The 22,020-nt window shown below is 39.4% G+C and overlaps 3 protein-coding genes across 12 annotated transcripts in view; 1 reads left to right on the top strand and 2 right to left on the bottom strand.

Annotated features, from left to right (window-relative positions):
* The first annotated feature begins 533 nt into the window (after positions 1 to 533).
* On the top strand, positions 534 to 9,836 carry plp1b (proteolipid protein 1b). Of its 4 annotated transcripts, XM_081366031.1 has the most exons (8): positions 557 to 821; positions 4,031 to 4,129; positions 6,317 to 6,503; positions 6,589 to 6,745; positions 7,107 to 7,281; positions 7,356 to 7,429; positions 7,514 to 7,579; positions 8,950 to 9,836. In XM_081366031.1, the coding sequence occupies exons 2-8, from the start codon at positions 4,126 to 4,128 to the stop codon at positions 9,022 to 9,024; spliced, it is 738 nt and encodes a 245-aa protein (XP_081222157.1). In that variant the 5' UTR covers positions 557 to 821; positions 4,031 to 4,125; the 3' UTR covers positions 9,025 to 9,836. The 4 variants fall into 4 exon arrangements, with proteins under 4 accessions (XP_081222155.1, XP_081222157.1, XP_081222156.1 ...); XM_081366029.1 differs by lacking the exon at positions 4,031 to 4,129 and having other exon boundaries at positions 534 to 821; XM_081366030.1 differs by lacking the exon at positions 557 to 821 and having other exon boundaries at positions 2,679 to 4,129.
* On the bottom strand, positions 9,810 to 14,824 carry LOC308690329 (uncharacterized protein). Its single transcript, XM_081364734.1, has 7 exons — positions 14,808 to 14,824; positions 14,612 to 14,726; positions 14,272 to 14,439; positions 14,110 to 14,166; positions 12,104 to 13,891; positions 11,477 to 11,582; positions 9,810 to 10,222 (listed from the first exon to the last, which is right to left on the bottom strand). Exons 1-7 carry the CDS (start codon positions 14,815 to 14,817, stop codon positions 10,118 to 10,120), a joined length of 2,349 nt encoding a protein of 782 aa, XP_081220860.1. The 5' UTR covers positions 14,818 to 14,824; the 3' UTR covers positions 9,810 to 10,117.
* Positions 14,825 to 19,596: 4,772 nt separating this feature from the next.
* agtr2 (angiotensin II receptor, type 2) overlaps positions 19,597 to 22,020 on the bottom strand; it is a 4,447-nt gene continuing 2,023 nt past the window's right edge. For 3 of the 7 annotated variants that reach the window (XM_081365090.1, XM_081365087.1, XM_081365088.1), the window contains exons 3-4: positions 21,855 to 21,925; positions 19,597 to 21,498 (exon numbers count right to left, since the gene is read on the bottom strand). In XM_081365090.1, coding sequence (XP_081221216.1) covers positions 20,362 to 21,498; positions 21,855 to 21,857 — 1,140 coding nt within the window. In that variant the 5' untranslated portion in view covers positions 21,858 to 21,925 and the 3' untranslated portion in view covers positions 19,597 to 20,361. Of the gene's footprint in view, positions 21,499 to 21,854 lie in introns of all 7 variants that reach the window. The other 4 variants (XM_081365092.1, XM_081365091.1, XM_081365093.1 and 1 more) reach the window with 2 other exon arrangements.

The following is a 22,020-nucleotide window of genomic DNA, read 5'->3' as shown; positions in this document are numbered from 1 at the left end:
TCTCTCTATGAACGGGTGAATTGTGATGGCTATTTTACTTTTGGTGTAATCGATTCATTTAGCTGTAGGTTACACGAACACATAACGTCGAGTATTTTAAGGTACACGGCGTGTGTGAAGATTATTCGTGAGTGAGAGAGAGCGGGTGTGTAATTTTCAAGTTAAGCATCTTTAGATAATTTGTGTCTTGCTAAATGTTATCATTTTGTGAAAATGCTTTTCAATCATCTTAAATCTGTATTGTATCTGAGTTTGTTTGATATGTTTTGTGAAAATGTTCGAACTCAATTTGAAAGCATTGAGTTCCTTCAGTATTTATCAGTGGTATGATGACATCACTCATACAGTAATATGACATCACTCACGCTGTGATATGACTTACAGGCTTTTGCTGAGAACTTAAAATGTTAATCTTTCCCGTGAAACATGAATGTGGTGATTTGCACTGAACACTGGGCTTCTCTGATGAAGGACGTTCTAAAATATCATGTTTACTACGGAGCTGCACAGAGTTTGCACAGGGGTACAATCGTGCAGTCATGGTGTCATATCCTGCCAGATGGTTAGATTCTCTATGCTAACCACCCCTGCCATGATTTTTGTGCCAAATTTGCGATAGTTTCCTTGGTAACCAGCAGAACGTTTGTCTGTTAACGTGTTTATGTGAAAGTTCAACAGCTTTATAAAAGAATTTGCAGTATTTACCACCATTTGAGTTCATCTGGACTTTAAAGAGGAAAGACAATGGCATTTGGATGCATGTGTTGGAAACAGCAGTGTGTCTCTCCTGGATGAGGGTGACCTGATGTGCAGCTGCTCAGGTCTGTCGATTCAACGGCTTGCAGAAGTCTGTTCTTTTATACTCTGTACATTTCTGCCTCAAATTTGCAGTAAATATTGAGTTTGCCTAAAATCCTGCTCCTTGTTTATCAAGATTGATTTGGAGTCTGAAGACTGAAGTTTTTGATCTCAAGAGAAATCGGTGACGCATTTACAGCGCATTCGGACACATTCTTTGTCAAAACTGAGAAAACCTTAGAGAGCTACAGGAAAATATTAACTAGGTCTACAACAAAATATTTGTATTGGAATATTTCACACAAAATTAAAAATCTATTAGCCTATCTACTTACCACTCGGACAGCGCTTTTCCATACGACTGTGCAACATAGGCCTTTATTCAGCAAGTCTAGGGGCCAGTGGCATAAACAGTCACAACAAGTTGCCGTTTTTTACAATCGCTAGGACACATTTCTCAATACTTAGGTTTTTTTTTTCCCCACACAGTTCTCCTAAACAACTTTTAACATGGCACACCAGTTAATTTCACATTCAAAAAGCACTAATACTACCAAAACACTTCATCTATGTCTCAAATCAATTAACTATTCCATAACACAATAGCAAAGGTTTTCAACCAACAAACACACTTTGTCACTAATAAAACACTGACCTAAAAAACACTAACAACCTTGCTTTTGTAAAAATGTCTCACAAAACAAGAATGATACGCTCTTCTGCTTATAATTCACTGCAGTAGTATTTGACATATTCCATGTTTACATTACAGTACAAAATTATTCCTAAGTTTTCCCCTTTTGTATAGATGGTAATGAAATTGAAAGACTAACACTTGTGTAGGTGTTCAGCTAAGTTACATCAAATTGTTTTGATAGCATTTAAGTTTAAAGATTCAGAATATATTTCAATATTGGTCTTATTCATTTAGGTTTTGAATTTAAGTTTAATAGTTTTGAAAAGTTGTTGAGTAATGCTTGTTGCGTCTGAGTGAGAAAATAATTTATGTAACTTGAAAGATGTAGTCTAGTCATTGAAAGCATTTTGTGCCAAAGCAATGTTAAATGATCCACAGTTTAGCCCACATAGACTGATGTTATGATCACTGTGTGAAGAGTTTTGAAAAAGTGCCTTAAGTATTGAGAAATGTGTCCTAACGATCGTAAAAAACTGTCTTAAGAACTAACTAGCAGTAAGCCAAGGGGAAATCCGACTTACTTTTTTGATACAAATTAAAAACACCTTATGAAAAAAAAATAAAAAAAAAATATGTAAGACTAGTCAAAGAAATTTATGCAACCAGCCCAAGGTTTGGCTATTATAAGGTCAACATTTCTTTAAAAAAAAAAAAAACTTTCAGTGGTCCTTGCATTAATGAGCCAAACAATGTTTTGCTATAGGCTAAATCTTCTGATATGAGCAGGTTTTTGTGAAAGTTAGCAGTTTAGGTAATATCAACACTTGCCTATAAAAACATTGCCTATTTGAGGTTTCCTCACTAATATGATAACACTTTGTAAATTACACCTGTGTAATAACCTGGGTTTTTGACAGATACTTTTAATGGAGCGCACAAAATCAGAAAATTTCTTTCAAATCACACATAAGTCCCAATGCTTACAAGAGTGTGTGTGCGTGTGCGTGTGCGTGTGCGTGTGTGTGTGTGTGTGTGTGTGTGTGTGTGTTACTAAAAGAGAGAATTGTCTGTGTGTTCCTAATTCGGACAGCTGTAGTATTTTATTGAATGGTCTTTTGTCCCAAACTGACTCAGTCACACCGCCCTCAGTTTGCTTCAAAATTTGTCTGTGTATGTACAAACTTAACCACAGGGTTGCCAACTTTTGAGTTTAGCTCGGAGTGACACTTCTCCAACGGGGGGGGGGGGGGGGGGATATATTTCAATGGGGGGGGGGGTATTCCAACCCAATTTTTTTGGGGTATTTTTATTTAAAGGAATTAATTATAAAAGCGATTTAAGGGAATAAAGAAAAAAAAGCTTATTGTATTAGTGAAATAATTGTAACTATTTGCAAATAACATCAAAGAAATTATAGCATATTTTCAATTCAAAAAGGCTAAATTTAGTAACGTAAATAAATAAAAATTTGAGTAATTCGCGTCACCGGATACTGTCGGTAGTTGAACATTTCTATTGTAAAACAGTCAAATATTAAATGTTTTCCACTTACATTTTGCCAGGCATTCGTTCACTTCTTTAATCATTCTGACATTGAAGAGCTAGACCGCTGAACTTTTAGTCATCCTAACACCAAACAGAGCGGTGCGTAATGGAGCGCATCAGAACAGCATCAAGAATATCAAATACATTGCAGTGAATCTTTTATTTGCATCTTAAGTTTATAGGCAATAATAATGACTGGTTTGCGAAAGTGTAGAACTCGGTGAGCTCGCGCAAAACACATCTTCAGGACAGCGACTCATTTAAACGCCTCTGATTGGCCAATGCGTTCAACAGACATGTCAGTGATTGGCTACAATGCTCAACGCTGCCGTACGCCGTGCGTGCGCTACAGTTTCTGTCTCGCATGCGTGCTCGCTCTAGATTCCGGGAGATTTTAACTAATTTGCGCCATAAATAGTGGTCCATCCAGTAGTTAAGAGCCTGAATTGTTTATAGTAATTCTGAAATTTAGTGCACACGAGTGAAAAAAAATACAGCACAGAAGAATGTCTAATTTAGCGTGAGATTTCTTTGTTAAGCGTGAGAGCGTGAGATTGAGGCTGAATGCGTGACTGTCACGCCAGATGCGTGAGAGTTGGCAACCCTGTAACCATATTTTGGAAACAAATTTGTACCTAGAAGTGAGTTAAATCTGACCATAACCTTTTTTTGGGGGGACATCCTCATTTGTAAAAAAATGTAATTAAAATAAAATCAATAACTGCGGAAATGCAGAAAGTTAAGCAAATGTGTTTGTGTGTGTGTGTGCATGGATGTTTATGTAGAACTTCTTGTGAAGAGGCCAAACGTAAGAGATACTAGCGTTTGTGCATGAGTGTTTTGGCCCATTTGTTCATCTTTATCATGCATGCGCATGAGAACATTTAGGATTCATTGCACTGACACACACACAAACACACTTACTCTTTATTTATCATGACAGTGAAAGAGGGCGCTGCATCTTTAAGATCTGCCCCAGTGTGTGTGTGTGTGTGTGTGTGAGTGTGTTTGTTTGTGAGCGAGAGCAAAGGGGTTTGTTTATTGTTCCAGGGACAAAAGCGTGAGTGAGAATCATAAAAGCATCGAGAGATTAAACTACACGGCACATCAGAGAGACAGAGCGCGGTACGCACACACATACTCACATGGGTAAGTCTACCTGAACTCACCTGAACCCATTTTTAACCAAGGCTATGATTTTCATCATTTTTCTCATATTTACTGGCAGAATTTGAATTGATTGTTCTGTCTGATTTGCATGTGATATTAGTTGTTTAGATAAATGCATAGAAGTGATTTAATGATCCTTTTTGTATGTAGTGTGTAAGATTAAGATGGCTTCTGATAGGTCAGAAGAAGCTTAGAAGCATCACTCCTGTACTTATGGAGGGGAAATACGGTATTAAATGGATTCTAATTCATTAGAAAGGTTGTTTTGATTGATTAACCAGCTGGCACTGCTTTTGATTGGCAAAGCCAGTTTCTGCGACGCCTCAGAGGTGTGGGTGAGACGACCAGTAACCTCAGGAGACTCCAGCCAGAGGTCACATAAGGTCTTTAGGTCAAATATTCTCTTCTCTGTGGGCGAATCCTGTATGGCCCAGTGCCAGTCTAAAAATAGGCATGAAGGATTAACATGAATGCATTGTATTATTATTTTTGCAGTGCCTGACAGCAGATTAGATGGACAAGAGCTTATCATCCTTCTGCAGAATCACATTTTCAGTTTGAACTGTTGAACTGCAAATGTGTCATTTTCTGCTCAAAACTAGGGATAGTTCTTCCAAACTTCTTGTTCTTTCTTCTCCAAAACACAAAGGAACACTGGTGTCCAAACAACATTGGACCCCAACGACTTTTCTTTGCATGGACAAAAAGTAAAGCACTGAATTTCAAAGTATGTTCTTTTGTGTTCCACAGGAGAAATAAGGTATACAGGTTTGGAATGACATGAGGGTGAGAAAATGATGACAGAATGTACATTTTTGGGTAAACTATCCCATTTAAGTTAATTTAAGACCCCAAAGCAGATTCTCAAACAGAGGGGGTGATGAATAAGTGTCTTCCGTATAGTAATCATTATTGTGATTATTGTGAGAGGCATTTTTGACGCTTGTTGAGAAGATAAGCTAACAAAAACAGTCTAAAAAGAGTGTAAAAGGCTGGGTGACCTGCCATGATCCCAATTGTAACCCTAGTGGTGTCAGTATGTGTCTGTCTGTGCCGCTATGGGTTGAAATGCAATGACGCACTCCACTGCTGAGGCCTGTGAGTGTGTGTGTGTGTTTGTTCACAATGATACGTTTTGTTGTTAAAACAAAAGCCATTATGACTGTCACAAGTGCTTCTTTTACTGACCACAAAACCTCAAACACACATGAAAACGCAACCCCCCCTCCTCCAAATCTCACCCTGACACCAGGCTACTCAGGCAAGAGAGAGAGAGAGAGGGAGGGAGGGAAAGAAGGAGAGAAAGAAGTGAGGGAGGGAGAGGAGCAGCTTAAGCGATGCGTTTTTTTTTCTTCCTTGAGGTGGACAGTGGAGTGTATCTGAAGAAAGAAAGAGAAATTAGAGCAACAGAGGACAGAAATCTCTGTGGAGTGAGTGGACAAGCGTCTTCACGGCTCTCTCCTGGTGTGGGTTCGGCTCAGCAGTGTCCATGTTTCCAGTGAAACAGCCGTGGTTGTGTAAAGCGCTAGGTGACCCGAGGCGCATCATCTTCTCTCACACGCTGGGGACTGCAGAACTTCATAGCTGAGCCTTCTGCCGCTTATTGTTTGGCTTCTTTTGGTTAAGTTGCTTTATTATTGATATAGTTGTTTTGCCTGTTAAATGTTTTGGTGCATATAGCGCATATTCATCTTTTTCTTTTCTTTTTTTCGCGAAGTTTGCTTTGTTACTTTCAGGTTTTTGTCATTTGGGTTTCTTTTTGTGGTTCGAGATTTCGAGCAGGGCTTTTTGATCGCCTGCATTTTGGCTTGTTCATTTGTGATTCCATTATACGCTGGCTGTTTAAAAGTGTGTGCATGTGTCAGTCAGATAGAGCACATTGTGTGTGTGTGTGTGTGTGTGTGTGTGTGTGTGTGTGTGTGTGTGTGTATGTGTGCGCATGTTTTTGTGCGTCCTTGACTTACTGTAGGCCAACTAACTCAACTTAAAAGCACATTAGCGGTGTTTGTATTAAGTGTGCATGCTCATTTATAGGTCAGCGGTGAGCTTTCTAGATGATCATGAGTGCGCTTGTGCACTGTTAGAATAGAGTGTGTGTGTAAATGTGTGTGTGTATTGTGTGTGCTGCATGTGCAGTGTGTGTGTTGATATATCACTCACCTACAGGTTGCTATGATTGCTGCATCCGCTGCCTGGGCGCCGTGCCCTACACCAGCCTGCTGGCCACCCTGCTCTGCTACACCGGTGTGGCACTCTTCTGTGGGGGAGGGCATGAGGCGCTCACTCACACACACACATTCATAGAGCTCTACTTCGCAAGGGACGTCCAGGATTTCATTGTGCTGGCAGACTTGTGAGTGATTGTCTTTCTCTTTCTTTTTGTGATTGTGGGTCTGTTTATGATTGTTTGTGTCATTGTTCCATATTTTGTGTTTCAGTATAAAATATTTCCAGTATGTGATCTACGGTCTGGCCTCCTTCTTTTTCCTCTATGGATTGTTGCTGTTGGCTGAAGGTTTTTACACCACCAGTGCAGTAAAGCAGACGTTCGGAGAATTCAGGAGCACCCAGTTCGGGCGCGGCCTGAGCCTGACTGTGAGTGTGTGTGTGTTTGTGTGCGTGCGTGTGTGTGTGCGTGAGATGCTTTTTGAATTTTTCACTTTGCATCTTTCTTGATAATGAAATATTAGGATATGGAAAAGAAATAAAAAAGAATGCATATATATATTACATTTTATATAACATTTAAGTAATGTAAGTATTTCGTTCAGCTTAAATTACATTTTGAAAATGTGATATCTATAAAATGATTTGTAGAACTACTTATCCTATTAAACTCCCTGATAACCTATGAGCAGTTGATTTAGTCTTTTTATTTTGTTTGTATCTGGACTGTTTAAGTTACTGTTTAGGTGCTATACCAAGATTTACTTGCATGCTTGTCTCTCTCGTCCAGCTGATTATCCTGACATACATTCTCGCTGTGATCTGGCTGGTTGTCTTTGGCTTCACTGCCATTCCCGTGCTCTTCTTCATTAATATGAAAAGCTCCTGTCACAAAGTCAACATTCTGTCGGAAACCACCTTGTTCAACCAGCAATCAAGGGTCTGCATGGACCCACGCATGTATGGTACGTCTGCGCCCATGTATGTGTGTGTGAATCTGTGTGCGTTCATGATCATGATGTCTGTTTTTTCTATGTAGGGTTTCTTCCCTGGAATGCTGTGCCTGGGATTGTTTGTGGAAATACACTGGGCAACATCTGCAAAACACAAGAGGTTAGATGGTTATAGTCCTGGACACACACACATACTCAGAGTTTCAAGAGATCATATCACTTATATCCCTTTTCATGTTTCCAGTTCCACATGACCTATGACCTTTACATCTGTGCATTTGCTGGAGCAGGAATCACCCTTCTTGCCCTGGTTAGTGATCTCATATTTTACACACGTGAAATTCAGTCATTGATATTTCCTGTGGAAGATGTTTTGCGCGAGGTCATAGTGGTTAACTGGTTCCTATTTTAAGGGCCTCCTTGCTTTGCATTCTGGAAAGCATCCGTTGTTAATTGGTAAATCCACCTCAGAAATCTTTATGAAATGAATTTAAGAATCACAAATGACAATGATTGGTCAATTTTGGCAATTACTGAGAACAGAAACGGGTCATTTACACATATTTTGATTATTATATTTACACATTTATTTATGTCTATTGACAAACTTCCATTGCCATTGAATTTGGACTGGATTCTTTGAGGTCAGAGTGCAGAGCTGTCAAACAGCATGAAGTTCATAACGGAAGTACAAGAAGGGAATGTTTAGTTTACAATCATTAACTGACCTCTCTGCTACTGACAGATCCCCAGCGTCTCTACTCCCTTTCCTGTGTATTTGGCAGCAGTTATTTCTCTAGTTATTTCCAGATATAGCTATCGGGACAGCCCTCTGTCCTGCTCAGGGTCACAGTGAGATTGGTGCAAACATGTAATAATAATGTAATAAGTAGAAAATTGCAGTTTCAATGGCCCCCAAAAGTATTTAGACACTTAAGCTACTCTTAAAGCCACACCGCGGAACTTTTGCGGGTGCTAGGGGCACTAGACCTGGAACTTTCACGTCTAGCGCCCCTAGAGGCCACAAGCGCCGCAGCACTGTCGCGAAAGTCTAGAAGACAGTATATCAGAGCCTATGGTCACGTGACGGCCGTAAAGCGATACGTTCTCCAGGTCACATGACCTGTTCAACGACGGTCCGTCTCCTCCAAACTTACATAGGCGGTATTTCAAGAGGGCAGCCCCGCTCGGAGCATTAATAGTGTCAAACGCTGTATATTGGGCTGAGGAATCATTTAAAATAACTCGTATGCGTCAACTCTTTAGGTCACAAAGTCCACGGTGTGGCTTTAAATTCTCCATTAGATATGTGCCACCTGCAAACAAATGCACATTTGTGCACATATGCCAGATGGTAAAAAAGAATTACTGCATTAACAAACGTTCTCAACCTTTTCAAAGAATCTATCTTGAGCAAGGAACTTAAACCCCAGTTGCTCCAAAGTGATTGTTCCTCTAAAATATCAGTACTGTACTCTGCTACAGACTAGGTTGTAAATAAATGATGTGATATTATTAGAATCACATGCCTTGTCTGATGTTTATCATCCAGTGAGTGTCAAAGGGATATAAACGCTAGTGTCACAAAACGTCAGATTTCCTCTTTTGCAGAGGAACAGGTCAGTGCCACCTTCTGATCAGACATATGGGTTGTTCTTTCCTTTTCTTATTTTTTTCTAGTTCATTTACGTGGTTGCCACCACCTACAACTACGCTATTCTAAGGTTTCTCGGAAGGAAGGGAATCCGTTGCTAGGTTCGGTGTTGCTAGGCCCGCTTTCCTGTTGCAGCGGTATCAGTGGTGTCATCACTGTGGCCCGTGAGGAAACACAAGAGAGTGCCATGAAGCCCCTGCAGAGGTCTATCATACAGAGCACAACACACACACACACACACACACACTAGTGAGACAAATAAGTACAAACCTCACTAAAGAACACTGATTAATGGAAAAAACATAAAACCACAAACCACTGTACTGTAGATCTCTGGAGGAGTGGAATCTAGCTTCTCTATTTCTTCATTTGTCTCTTTTCTCTCTGTCTTTGTCACACACACATCATCATACCGCTCTCTCCTTTCTCTCACAGCCATTTATTCATTTTAATGATTGTATTCATTGTGCTTCATGGTCATATTAATGCCTTGCCGTTTGCTAGGATTTTAGCTTCTCTCTCTAATTTTTCATCTTTTTGAGAGAGCTTGACTTGCTCAGTCAGTTGTTGGTTTATATTCTGAGACACACAGAGAAACGGCACTGAAGTGAGCAGATTTCTTTGTGTCAATTTGAATTCAGTATTTACAGACACTCTTAGTGTCAGTGTGTATTTGTTGTATATTTTGACTAACCGTGGCAATATGCTGAACCTGTTCAATGATGGTGCTCGATCAAAGGAACTAATGTTTTTTTATTGTTCTAGCTCATTTTAGAACACTAAAAATATTTCTAGCCAGATTGATAACTGTAAATGATTAATAAAAATAATGCAAACTAAAATGAATTTACATACAATTGTGTGTTGACTTCATAGAAACTCATGCAATAAACTTTAATGAAAGATGACGATCAATGTTGTCAATTCTTCTTACGGCTACAGATCACATTTAAAGAGGATATTAAAATACAATTGAAACTGAATTGTTAGAAGAAGATGAGGAACATGTTGATCAGACACAGAGAGAGATCCTTCATTAACCCCCAAGGGGAAATTGTATATACTATAATACATGCACACACACCAATGATCATTTACAGAAAATGGTGTTGTATTCATGCAAACGTAGTGGCAGACTCTGAGATTAGCTTTGTTGTAAGTTGTAGTCCAGTAGATGGCTGTGGGGATTAATCATCAGAGCTGGAAGATTTGATCAAAGCATCTCTCGCAGAGGACTTTCCCAGCATAGTGGTACATAGATGAGGAGAGATCACCCAGAGGACTGCGGCAGCCATTACACTAAAACACACACAGAGAGACAAAGCATTACTGATCACACTGCAGCACATCTTATTGCTGTGGATGGTCGTAGGAAAAAGAAATGAGAGGGATACTTACTCAGGGATTTACTCACCGTCATGCTGTCCCAGATGTATATGACTTTCTTTCATCAGACAAGCACAAAAAAATAAAAATTTCATCTCTGCGTCCATATAAAGCAAGTGTACAGGACCTATAAAGTAGACTCTTTAAAAACCACGACGAACACGATGGTAGGCCTAATCTACACAACCACAGTTGATAAATTGTCTTCGGCCGTTTATGCCAAGCGTGAACTCGAACCAGAATATGACACTTGGCTGGAGGCAAGAGTTTATAGTTTAACAAATCTCGTTCGGCTTGAGAATACATTTATTAATCCACTCTGGTTGTGTAGATTACCATCATGTTCACTTTGTGTGGTTTTTGAAGCGTCAACTTTGGAGGTCCCATACACTTTCATTAAATGGACTCATTCAATTAGATAGATTATTTTTCTAAAACTATTTGTTTGTTCATCTGAAGAAAGTCTGGGACAGCATGAAGTTGAGTAAATAAGAAATAAAATGTATAGTGTAGTCACATGGACAATTTTAAAAATGTCAGCACTACCTTTCTGGGCCTTGAAAGTTGTTATAACGTTGCAGTCTATGGGGGGGTCAGAAAGCTCTCGAATTTCATCAAAAATATCTTCATTTGTGTTCTGAAGATGAACGAAGGTCTTATGGGTTTGGAACGACATGAGGGTGAGTAATTAATGACAGAATTTTTATTTTTGGGTGAACTAACCCTTTAACGTGTCTCCTGGGACCTCTCTTATTTCGTGGTGCAGAAACAGCGTCCGTCTTTCAGGCCTTTTCAGGTCTCTAATGCTTAGGAACGTGGGTTGTAAAGCTCTTGCCTGATCATAACCCTTCTTATTTTCAGTGACCTTTTCTCTTTTGTAATGTCCCTCAGCCATCTACAGTATTTCTTCAAATCTCCCTCTTGCTCACTGTCTCTCCTCCCCCATCATGAGTGTTCACGCCCTCTACTGCTGATTGGCTACAAGTGTGTTTTGGAGCTCGGTATGATCCACTTTCAACAGCGTTTCTCAGAAATCGCTTACTGGAACTTTAATACCAGGTGGAAATATATAGACAAGGCTCAGATGAAAACAACTTTGAGGAAGGCTGAGACTCTGACTTCTGAGCCTGGTTCAGTACAGAGGAAGAGGAGATTTAAAAAGTAAACCTTGAAACAATCCGGATGGCAGCAAATGTCAGGAATGTTGATGGTAATTTTCACACTTCCATTTAAGGGCAGCTTGCAGAAGGAACACATGGTTTTACCTTTCACACTGCAAAGGAAGACATATACAGAGACACAGACGTCTTATTAAGAATAAAACTTATTGAATACTAATACTAATACATTCAACTTTATTGTAAAAATAAATGCAATTATTTAGTGAGACAGGTCACACTTCATTTGACAGTGTTGATGTGTTTACATACTGATTTATACTGATAAACTATGTACTTAGTGTTACAGTTTGTGTAACTAATGTCTAATTATATAATTGAATATTACTGCTATAGAAATCAATTAAATAAAAATGTAATATAACATACTCTAGCATAAAGTTGCCAAGAACTTTTTCTAGAAGTTTTCATTTGTGATTCCTCTTTCTGATTCTCTAGAGCCACAGATTTAATTTAATGGACACTGATTTAATTGACTTACTTAAGCATACATTAAACTAAAAATGGCGGGTTTTTTTAAATAAATGTATCATAATTTTCTAGGCACTATGAGTCAATATAGGTCAACAAATGTCATATCAAAATGAAAATGGTGTTGCATAAACGACTGACTTACTTCAATCCAGCTTCACTGTTCAGTCTGTGGTGCTCTGCGGGGGCTTCCACAAGAGGCTCTTCTGTTGGTTCTGTAGTTGGAGTTTTCAGAGCAGATACTAGTGAAAGTTCCCCATGATTATTTGGAGGCTGGTTTTCTGCTTGTCTGGGTACAGGTATATGTGCTGTTATGAGTTGTTCCACTGGACTGTCTTCTTTTTTCTCTGTGGTCAGCGCTCCTGAAGGTTTTGATGGATTTTCATGTAGAGTTTTGGCTGTTTTCTCATGCAGTGCTCCACTGGATTGCCTTTGATCTGTTGAAACTTCTTCTACTGTTTTCTTCCCTGTTACCTCTACAGTAGTGTCTGCAGGTGTCTTCAACGGTTCCTCTACAGGTTTGACTACAGGTTTCTCCACTATGTCTTTTTTAAGAGCATCTGCAGGTGTTTTCAACGGTTCCTCTAAAGGTTTGACAATAGGTTTCTCCACTGCGTCCTTTTTAGGAGCATCTGCAGGTGTCTTCAAGGGTTCCTCTACAGGTTTGACAATATGTTTATCCACTACGTCCTTTTTAGGAGCATCTGCAGGTGTTTTCAAAGGTTCCTCTAAAGGTTTGACTATAGGTTTCTCCACTGCGTCCTTTTTGGGAGCATCTGCAGGTGTCTTCAAGGGTTCCTCTACAGGTTTGACAATGTGTTTATCCACTACGTCCTTTTTAGGAGCATCTGCAGGTGTCTTCAACGGTTCCTCTAAAGGTTTGACTACAGGTTTGTCCACTACGTCCTTTTTAAGAGCATCTGCAGGTGTCTTCAATGGTTCCTCTAAAGGTTTGACTACAGGTTTCTCCACTACGTCCTTTTTAAGAGCATCTGCAGGTGTCTTCAACGGTTCCTCTACAGGTTTGACTATAGGTTTCTCCACTACGTCCTTTTTAAGAGCATCTGCAGGTGTCTTCAACGGTTCCTCTACAGTTTTGACTATAGGTTTGTCCACTACGTCCTTTTTAAGAGCATCTGCAGGTGTCTTCAACGGTTCCTCTAAAGGTTTGACAATAGGTTTCTCCACTACGTCCTTTTTAAGAGCATCTGCAGGTGTCTTCAACGGTTCCTCTAAAGGTTTGACAATAGGTTTCTCCACTATGTCTTTTTTAAGAGCATCTGCAGGTGTCTTCAACGGTTCCTCTAAAGGTTTGACTTCAGGTTTCTCCACTACGTCCTTTTTAAGAGCATCTGCAGGTGTCTTCAACGGTTCCTCTACAGGTTTGACTATAGGTTTCTCCACTACGTCCTTTTTAAGAGCATCTGCAGGTGTCTTCAACGGTTCCTCTACAGTTTTGACTACAGGTTTGTCCACTACGCCCTTTTTAAGAGCATCTGCAGGTGTCTTCAACGGTTCCTCTAAAGGTTTGACAATAGGTTTCTCCACTATGTCTTTTTTAAGAGCATCTGCAGGTGTCTTCAACGGTTCCTCTAAAGGTTTGACTACAGGTTTCTCCACTACGTCCTTTTTAAGAGCATCTGCATGTGTCTTCAACGGTTCCTCTAAAGGTTTGACAATAGGTTTCTCCACTATGTCTTTTTTAAGAGCATCTGCAGGTGTCTTCAACGGTTCCTCTACAGGTTTGACTACAGGTTTCTCCACTATGTCCTTTTTAAGAGCATCTGCAGGTGTCTTCAATGGTTTCTCTACAGGCTTCTCCACTACGTCCTTTTTAAGAGCATCTGCTGGAGTCTTTGGTGGTTCTTCTACAGGTTTGACTGTTACGTCCTCTGCATGTGCTCTCTTGGAGTCCTCAAGGACAGGATATGGACTGGAACACATTCAGAATAATTATGAAGCATCTGATTGTTCTTCTACACCTCATGAAATAGTAAATATAGTCTGTTATGAATTAATAATAACATCTAAGAATTTCTGCTTCAGTTTTTTAACTTGCAAATGAGGAAATTAAAGAAAGGCTAAATAAATAAAAGGTAAATAAATAAAATAGATAAAAGGCTCTATCCAGTACAGAGAGCTCCATCAGACCTTTTGGCCAGGTGGGACCCTCTCTTGACTGGTGTGTTTTCTGTTGAGCTCACAGGCCTAAGGGAGTGCAGATAGCTGGAGTTATTTGGATGGAAACATGTATAGAATGCAGAAACATTGAATACATAAATAACACACAAGGAAAATAAGAACAGCTCTCACTCAAACGTCCTTAAGGCTGACATGACATAAGAGCTTTGAGGGGTTGTGGATGTGTCCAGACTGGAGGAGGCGGTGGCAACACTCTGTGAACATGGTATGATGGAGGAAGTGACCTGACAGCTCTCAGGTGATGATTCATTCTTAGGCTTTACAAGCTTTACTGGTTTACTGTTAGAGAGTGAACAGAAAAAAGAGTGAGATGAACTGAGAGTGAGAGGGAAAGAGAGAATGATGTTAACATTGATCCATTTTTCAGTGTTCATGGGATCACAGGAAAGACCTTTGACTGGTTGATACTACCACTCTCAGCCAGCAGGTGACAGCGTAAGTGTGCTTTTACCATTTTACATCTGACTGAGTGTCCAGAACCTCTTGAGATCCTTGAATCCAACTTCCATCTTTTTTCAAATGGGTTCGAACTTTTATCGCCTGGAACACAGCCTGCCTGTTAACATCTACAATCACAGAAAACCTCTGTTAGAGTGTGTTTTGTTCACAAGTGCATGTTTTATTGTTTGTGTTTGTGCATGTTTTACCACTGGACATGGTGAGATCCTCTTCCTCAGTCAGGCCTATATTAGGAACACATGAAATAAAAAATCTGATATTTTACAGCCTCAGTTTCTCTATATCCCATTTTAGTATAATCCATACTAGGTATGTTGTTTGATGTGCTCTTTTTATTTTTGGTGCCAATTTCTGTACTACCCAGAAATGCACGCACATACAAACAACAAAAATGCAGCACAACCACATGTTTTTTGTCTTCGGTGTGTGCATTATCTCGCATACCATCAATAACAGAAACTCTGGTGCCGTCACAGTAAAATGTGTTGTGAATATTTTTTGTCTTCATGCACTGTTTGGAATTGCACTTGACATAGTAATTGCATTGTGTTGTGATGTATAAGTCCTTTAGCACTTAAGTAGTGAAGACATAAGTAGCCAAAAATAAATCAGCTGGAAGACAATGGCAAAGAGGAAGAGCAGGTCATAAAACACACAGCAACAAAAACACAAGTGATGAGCAAATGGTCTATAAGACCTTGTAGCCTATGTGTTTATTTGCTCATATGTGTTGTGTTTGTGGAATGCTTTTTTTGCTTTGTTTGAGCTAATTAGCCTACATGATATCAAAGTAATATGAAGCTAGATGTAGCCTATTCCACGCCCACTTTTACCTCATTGGTGTTTGGATTTACTTACTGTTCTGCTTATACATTTGCCGTTTGAATAATGTGCGTGCATGCACTTTAAAGGTTTGACTTAAGTCGGACTAAAACAACACATCGTCTTATTAAATAGGCCAATAATGTAAACGCTTTATCTCGGCTGAAATCGTAGCAGTCCAACTTTTGCGATGTCAATGTAATTTGGCCTCGACATTGTGCTTCGAAAGACGCGATGAATAATCAAATGTCTCATATTATTTGTACAGACAGATGAAAGATGTTGCTCCATTATAACTGCGCGTGCACAGGTAAGATAATTACCTTTATCGCTAATCCTAACCCTCCTACAAAACTGCTGACATTATTAGATTTAAAGCAACAACATAAAAAAAAATAGCCTTTCAAAACGTATTTCACTGCACTTCAATTGTCTTCTTTTTTGTTGCCATGTTTAACTATATATGATATTTTAATTTCTTGCCATCACAAGATTAGTTAATTCATTCATAAAAGCCATGTCCTCTTCTTAAAACATTTCAGGATCAAAAAGACTTTTTGAAAAAGTACAACATCACACACATACACACACTGTTGGTTAAGTCTCAAACATAATGGCAGGATGTCCTCCTCACTTCCCAGAACCGTGAAATCATCTTCAATGCTTGTTTTGTTGAAATTTCATTGATCACAGTCGGAGGAAGAACCCCTATGAGCATGACATAATGCAAACCCCCTCAAACAAAAACTCTAGAACACACACAGAAAAGCTTTTACACCCTTACACCTAGACACTAAGAGCTAGGCCTATATTAGTAAGGACCTCTCATATAGCCTACGCAATATTTTTCGCAAGGAGCACTTAAAGTAGCATGGTTTCAGACATGCTTCAACTATATCTTAGAGGACATTACAAAATGGCCCTCAGAGCTTACTGCCAAAACTGTACACACACCCTAAATTTGTTTAAACATACAAGACAGTGCATTTCTCTGATATGGTGTCTTACCTGTGTGTAGAAATCTGTGCAGTTTAGTCTGTAAAAAAGTGATTTAAAACTTGCCAGACTGCAACCACTTCATATGCACGCAGACACACACAACACACACCTCCCATGCACCTGCACACACCTCCAAAAAAGCAAACCAAATAATAATGATACAAAAACTAGACATAACTCAGCAAGCAATAGCTGTCATTTCACCATCTAGGTTAATAGACCCGATATAGTCCAGCTATGAGTAACCCACTTCTAGCCAAAATAACCTTGAATTTGATTACATGTCGTTTTTGCCAAAATAACTTACGAAATGTATGAAATTCCATCATGTAAGCAAAGTCAACAGTGATTACAAGGTGTTTGGTTTAATTTCTTTGGCATGTTCTATGCTTAGCCTGTGCGTCTATTCTTGGGCTATGGTTAGACGTCCATTAAATTTTCACTGACAGCTCAAATTTTGCCTTGTTTACGCCTAGACGTCAGGGCTGTGTTTGGACGGCTATTACACGTCTTTTAAACGCAAAACTGCTTGCTGGGAACTCACATTCACACCCTTTTGAATTTATTTCCTTGATTTAAGATAGTGATGTCTGTGTTCATATTTGTGTGTGCGCGAGGGTTGTGTCTGCAGTCCAGTTATAGTTTAAATGTTCCAAGACACTGTGTTATGAAATAATGACAAAGTGAGACAAATGGGGTGCACCAAAGACCATCTAACCTCTTAAGTTTACAGACATCTATTTGCACAAATGTACATGTATGTAGGCTGGAACAGTGTATCTGCAGGAATTAATGTATTAATAAATTATTTTCATCAACACAACAAACTTACAATCACTGGCTAGAACATATCTGTATTTTGTGGTTTATAAGCCTAAATTCAACCTCACAGAAAGAAAAATTAAGATTCTGGTAGATTCTGGATTTTATTCTCAGTTTTTCTAAAGTATATATTTGATTAACAGTCACATATTCAATGCTACAGTCAGATGTTAAATGAATAATAATATATAAAAACATTTGAGTGATTCTTTACACATTTACAAGAACAATATTGGTGGATTTTTACATGTTGCTCTAGTGGTTCTAGTGGGTCACAACATTTGAGATTTTAGAGGTTGGAGTGTGAAAACTTGAAACTGTCATGTAGCAGTTTCAAATGCACTAATAGTAGGTCTGTGTGAGGATCAGCAGTTTAGTGCTGCAGGACACAGTGGTGATGGAACAGTTATCTCTGTAAATCTTTATTGAAATATGTACCTGAAACCTTTGCACCAAACGGTCCAGATTCTTAACTATTATGCAACACCCTGGTTTCTCTTATATCAACATTTTTATCTGTCTAAAACATCCTCCTCATGTATGCTCATACTGCATTCATTGAATGATGAATCTACAGTTTCAAGCCTGTTTCACTGCTTTCAGACATAAGACATCTCGGTAACACTTTATTTTACAGTGTCCTTGTTACATATGTTACATGTACTTACCATAGTAATAATAGTAAATTATGCATAATTACATTCAACTAACCCTCAACCAAACCCTAATCCTACCCTAACCCTATATAGTAAGTACATGTAGTTGCTTAATATTACTCAGTTCTTAAAGGAGAACTCCGGTCAATTTTGAGCTCATTTTTTTTGTAAATTTGGAGTGCTGTCAATACAGAGAACAACGACAAAAATCGGTGTTGCCTACACCGTGTTATCCTCTTTTTAAAATTTGCACCCTGTTGACTTCAATGGGGCAAGTTTTAAACCTGCTTTTAGCCTCTTAACATCCTTGATGTGTCATTACAAGTGCACAGCTAATGTGAGTGATTCCTTCAGAGTAAACACGAGTGAATCTGACTGCAGTAGATGTGAAAGATATAAATAAAAATTATGTTATTTCAGCCAGCGCACATACCTGTATTTACATCCTGTTTTCGGTCAAAGTCCAAAGTAGTCGATTGTCGAGTTCACGCGCGTGATCATAGGTAACTAAACCTATGCGCGTGAACTCGACAATCGACTACTTTGGACTTCGACCGAAAACAGGATGTAAATACAGGTATGAGCGCTGGCCGAATTAACTTCATTTTTATTTATATCTTTCACATCTACTGCAGTCAGATTCACTCGTGTTTACTCTGAAGGAATCACTCACAATGGCTGTGCAATTGTAATGACACATCAAGGATGTTAAGAGGCTGAAAGCAGGTTTAAACATTGCCCCATTGAAGTCAACAGGGTGCACATTTTAAAAAGAGGATAACACGGTGTAGGCAACACCGATTTTTGTCGTTGTTCTCTGTATTGACAGCACTCCAAATTTACAAAAAAATGAGCTCAATGTTAAAAATGACCGGAGTTCTCCTTTAACTGTATAATTACACTGTAACAATGACACCTTAAAATAAAGTGTAACCGACATCTCATTACATCTCAGAAGTGCATCTGTTTGGTAGCTTGATATACAAAATTTTTCATCCATTTAACTTCAACTAAAAAGTTTCAGAATCTTGATCTTGTCTTTATAAAGAAAATGAAATTGAAATAAGTACTGACTGAGGAGAACTGATGTCTGAAGATTTCATTGACAGGTTTAGAAAACAACAAATGACATGTATTCAAATAACCAAGGCAACAGGATTCCTGAAATGTGAGAAAAAGACATTAAAGGAAATGTGTGCAGCAAGGGTGTCTACAGGGAAGGACAGACTTTAGAAAATGATTTAAGTAAAATAGAGAACCCTACTGAACTACTGCTAAAACTCTCAGAGACAGAAGGAATACTGTCACTAAATGCTAAGCTGGTTCTTCCAGATTCCTTCCAGAAGAACTGCTGTCACAAGTATGTTCATTACTCAAGCTGGTGTTTCAGATGACCCAACAAGGCTTGAAAGGTGTGTCGATCTCCATCTGTTCTAGTCTGTTAACTCAAGCATCTACTCTTAAGATAAGTGACATAAGCCATTGAGACAGTAGGCCTAACCAAATCGATAGATAGATAGATAGATAGATAGATAGATAGATAGATAGATAGATAGATAGATAGATAGATAGATAGATAGATAGATAGATAGATAGATAGATAGATAGATAGATAGATAGATAGATAGATAGATAGATAGATAGATAGATAGATAACTAAATCACAGAACAAAACAGTGATGTTGTTTACTTGTTAACACCATTTATTAACGATGCTCCATTATAATAGAATTATAATTCGATTTACAATGATTTATAATTTAAACAGCATGTTACATTACAGTATTTTTTTATATTACAGCTTAAAGATAGAAGTTGGGTCTTTCTGGCAGATATTGCCCATATAATGAAAGACACGTCTAACACTGTCTAACGTTTGAGTGTTATTTAGAACTCTGATAATACCAGTTAGCAAAAAATTAAGACTGTACAGCTGTATTCAAAAACATTTTTTTATCATCTATGATTTGTGCAGGAAGATCAGGAAGTTCCTCATCCTGGATAGAGTCTGAACAACACAAGAATAATATTTGGGCTATATTTCTACATTTTATTATGTAACCAAATGTTATTTGTAGATGGTGGGGCTAATCACAACTCCTGCATAATTAGAAATAAGGTCATCAACCAACAACATCATCTGAACTGATCATCCTGAACAAGTGGCAGGCCATGGAAATGCACTTGACTGATGCTGACTGTTGACATAGGCCCTGTCTCAAATGGCACCCCTAAAAACATTCATGACGTAACGCCGCTTTGACTGTCGGGAAGAAGTTTGCTGCGGAGCCCGCTCCAGTGTGGGCTTGGCAAAAGTGCTCATAGAAGGCGCATGTCGACCACAAAGTGGGTGCTCACGATATGAAGTGTGCCATTTGGGACAGGGCCATGGTCCTCAGTAGATTGTAATGACAGCATGTAAAGGTTACAGCTTCACGAGATTTCAGGACGGGCTGCTCTGCTGCTCAAGAATCTCCATAGGCACGGTTTCTTTGAAGTCACTCAGTTTCCTGGAGAAGGAAGACAGTCTTGTGCTGATAGAATCTCTTTTCTGTGTCAGCATACCCCCGTAAATCTGCCACAGCTGCTCCCGGAAGTGATTTCCCACAAAACAGTACAGGAAAGGGTTTATGGCAGAGTTGGAAAAGCCGAGGCAGAGGAAGAATGGCAGGAGTTTATGCATTACTTGGCGCATCCAACAATCCCACTCCATCCCCAGCTCTTCCAGAGCTCCGAGAAACGCCAGCACGTGGAATGGGAACCAGCAAAAGAAAAACGCCAATACCACGGCGGCCACCAAACGCAACACGTGGACCAATCGGCCAGAGTCTTGCTCCAGGTTGTTCGGGGTGGCTAAAAGGTGCACGGCTATAAGGCTGTAGCAAGTAGCTATGACAACAAACGGCAAGAAGAATCCAAGGATGTTCTTTGCAAGAGTTAACCCAGTTTCCCAGATGGAGCTGGGGTAATAAATGACACAAGCCGTGACGTTGTAACTGGGAAGAGCGTGTATGTCACGGAACACAACTGTTGGCAGCGTGGTCAGAGCCGCAACGACCCAAATGATGGCGCTGACGCATCTAGCCCGGTTTATGCTCCTACTGATCTGAGAATGCAGGGGGTAGACAATGGCGTGATATCGATCCACACTCATACAGGTGATGAAAAAGATACTAGCATAGACGTTTATAGTGACCAGACCCCCACACAGCTTACACATAACCTTCCCAAAAACCCAGTTGTAATCCAGTGAATAATACACAGCCCAGAATGGCAAAGAGCTCAGGAACAGCAAGTCCGACATGGCTAGATTCATCAGATACGTGTTGGCTACGGTTCTTCGGCCTGAACTGTGATACAGCACACACAGCACCAGCATGTTACCAAGAAAACCCAGTACGAAGATGAGGCTGTAGAAGACGGGGATCACTTTCTTCTGGTACTGCGAAGTTGAGGAAGACATGTAGTCACATGAATTCGTCATATTATGCTGCAGCAATGACACGTCGGGTAAAGTCAAGTTATGGGCGGAGTCTGTCTCCATGGCGACACTGCTGATTATGCAGATGATTCTGAAGTTCTGTAATGAGAAAAAAAGTTCTTAAGTGAAGCAGAAATGATGAAACATGTTATTGTAGCCTTGTGATAAAATGCAAAATCATCTATCATACTCCTTCACTAAAACTTCTTGATCCCTCCCCTGAAGCAGAAAATACAAGATTGTGAAACTCCTTAACGTTTCGCCCAAAAGCAAAGAAAAAGTCTTAACACAGCTACAAGTCACAGGCTGAATTTCACAGGTTGCCAGAATAAACACAGAAAACACGTTGAGTCCTATTTAAAGCACTTGTCCCACGGTTGTGTACAGCCTCATTGTCTGTCTGTTATGTGATTAGAGCTAGAAACCAGAGGGAAAAAATCCCACCATATACTGACCATCGACAGTCCACTGGGACTGATGTTGCAGCATCCTCTCCTTTACATCTTGTCAGTGTGAGAAAGAGAATCTATGAGTGAGAGAAAGAAACGTGAGAAAGCAAGTGTGTGAATGTGTGTAACCGTAGCTCTGGTGAGTTTGGGTCCAGCGCAGATGTGTTTTATA

Source organism: Scardinius erythrophthalmus, assembly GCF_964197995.2.
Source record: "Scardinius erythrophthalmus genome assembly, chromosome: 5".
Taxonomy (NCBI): Eukaryota; Metazoa; Chordata; class Actinopteri; order Cypriniformes; family Leuciscidae; genus Scardinius; species Scardinius erythrophthalmus.
The sequence above is the reverse complement of the archived record's forward strand: the minus strand, read 5'-3'. Positions and strand labels throughout refer to the sequence as shown.